The sequence below is a fragment of the Monoraphidium neglectum genome, assembly GCF_000611645.1.
Source record: "Monoraphidium neglectum strain SAG 48.87 unplaced genomic scaffold scaffold06526, whole genome shotgun sequence".
In the NCBI taxonomy this organism is placed as follows: Eukaryota; Viridiplantae; Chlorophyta; class Chlorophyceae; order Sphaeropleales; family Selenastraceae; genus Monoraphidium; species Monoraphidium neglectum.
The window spans coordinates 841-2,174 of NW_014007117.1; the positions used below are offsets into that span (position 1 = coordinate 841).

Sequence of the window (1,334 nt, forward strand, 5' to 3'; positions counted from 1 at the left end):
CAGCGACGGTGGCATCCTGGCGCCCAGGGGCTGTTTGCGAACTTGCGCACTGCGCACGGCTGCCCAGGAGGCGGCTGCGGGCTTCGTGCCTCTCGCCGACTCCCCAGCATGCCACAACACCACACTGTGCCAGCAGCAATTGGTTAACAACATTGAACATGGGCAAACCCTCGGCTTGCCTTCCAGTTCCTCACCCCCGCCCCCACAAAAACGCATCGGGATCCCTGGAACAATTCCCCTGATCTCTCATTACCAACACAGCAATTACGCCGAGGCCGCTCTGCTGGCGCCAGAGGGCGGCGGCGGTTTTGGCCTCGACAACCGCCCCCCGGCGTCAGGCTCAGCAGCTTCCCCCCAGCTCCCCGCCGCGCTCGGCGCCACCCTGGCGGCGTCGGCGCTGCAGGCCGCCGCGGCCCGCTGCCTGCTGGCGCAGCGGCTGCTGCTGCTGCTGGGGGTGGTGCGGAGGATGGGGCGCGCGGGGGCGGCGCCCCTGGGTTCGCAGCACGAGGAGCTTATAAGCGGCCGCCTAGAGCCACAGCTGCTGGCCGCCCTGCGCGGCGCGGCGATGGCGCTGTGGCTGTCCGAGACGCCCGCGGCGGCGCCGCCGTCGGGGGCCGCGGGGGGCGGCGGTGGGGGCGCGGCGGCACTGCCCAGCCATTTGGAAGCGCTGCAGCTGGGCGGGCCCACGCGCGGCGGCGGGGCTGCCGCTGGCCTCACGCCGCGGGCGGCCGGTGTCGGCGGCGGCGTGGTCGCGTTTGGGCAGCAGCAAGAGCAGCAGCAGCAGCAGCGATGGGGCGGGAAGCTGCCGCAGGAGCAGCCCCTGGCGGCCCATTTTCTGCGCGTCTTCTGCGATGCGTACCCCTCCGCAGCAGCGGCCGGCGGCGCAGGGGCACCACTGCTGCACAGCGGCGCGCTCGGGCCGGCCGCCGCGGCCTTCCTCAGCTTCCTGGAGGCCGGCGGCGGCACCAACGATGACGTCGCCGGCGCCCAGGATGACGTCACCGCGGGGCCCGACGCCCCCACGGAGCAGCAGGCGGGCGTCGAGGCGGCGGCGCTGCGCGCCGGGTGGCGACTGTTCTGCGCGCGCGAGTTCGCGGCGGCGTGCGCCCTGGCGTCGCAGGCGGGCGGCGGCGGCGGCGGCGCGCCCTCAGACGCGGGGCTGGCGTTCCTGTTGGGCGTGTCCCTCGCCTGCCGCCTCCGCAGCGCGGGTACGGGGGCCGCGGACGGGCGATCGCGGGGGGAGCTGCTGGCTGCGGCGAGCGGCCACCTGTTCAGGGCGGCCGCGGGGCTGGCCGCGCCGGGCGCCGCGCCGCTGCGCGGCGTGCTCGCACAGC

General features: G+C 75.5%; 1 protein-coding gene across 1 annotated transcript; it reads left to right on the plus strand.

Annotated features, from left to right (window-relative positions):
• Window positions 1–261: 261 nt before the first annotated feature.
• Window positions 262–1,321, plus strand: MNEG_16567 (hypothetical protein; the record flags this gene model as incomplete). Its single annotated transcript, XM_014034963.1, has 1 exon — window positions 262–1,321. A coding segment is annotated over one exon (1,060 nt), but the record flags the coding sequence as incomplete, so codon positions are not given.
• Window positions 1,322–1,334: the final 13 nt, after the last annotated feature.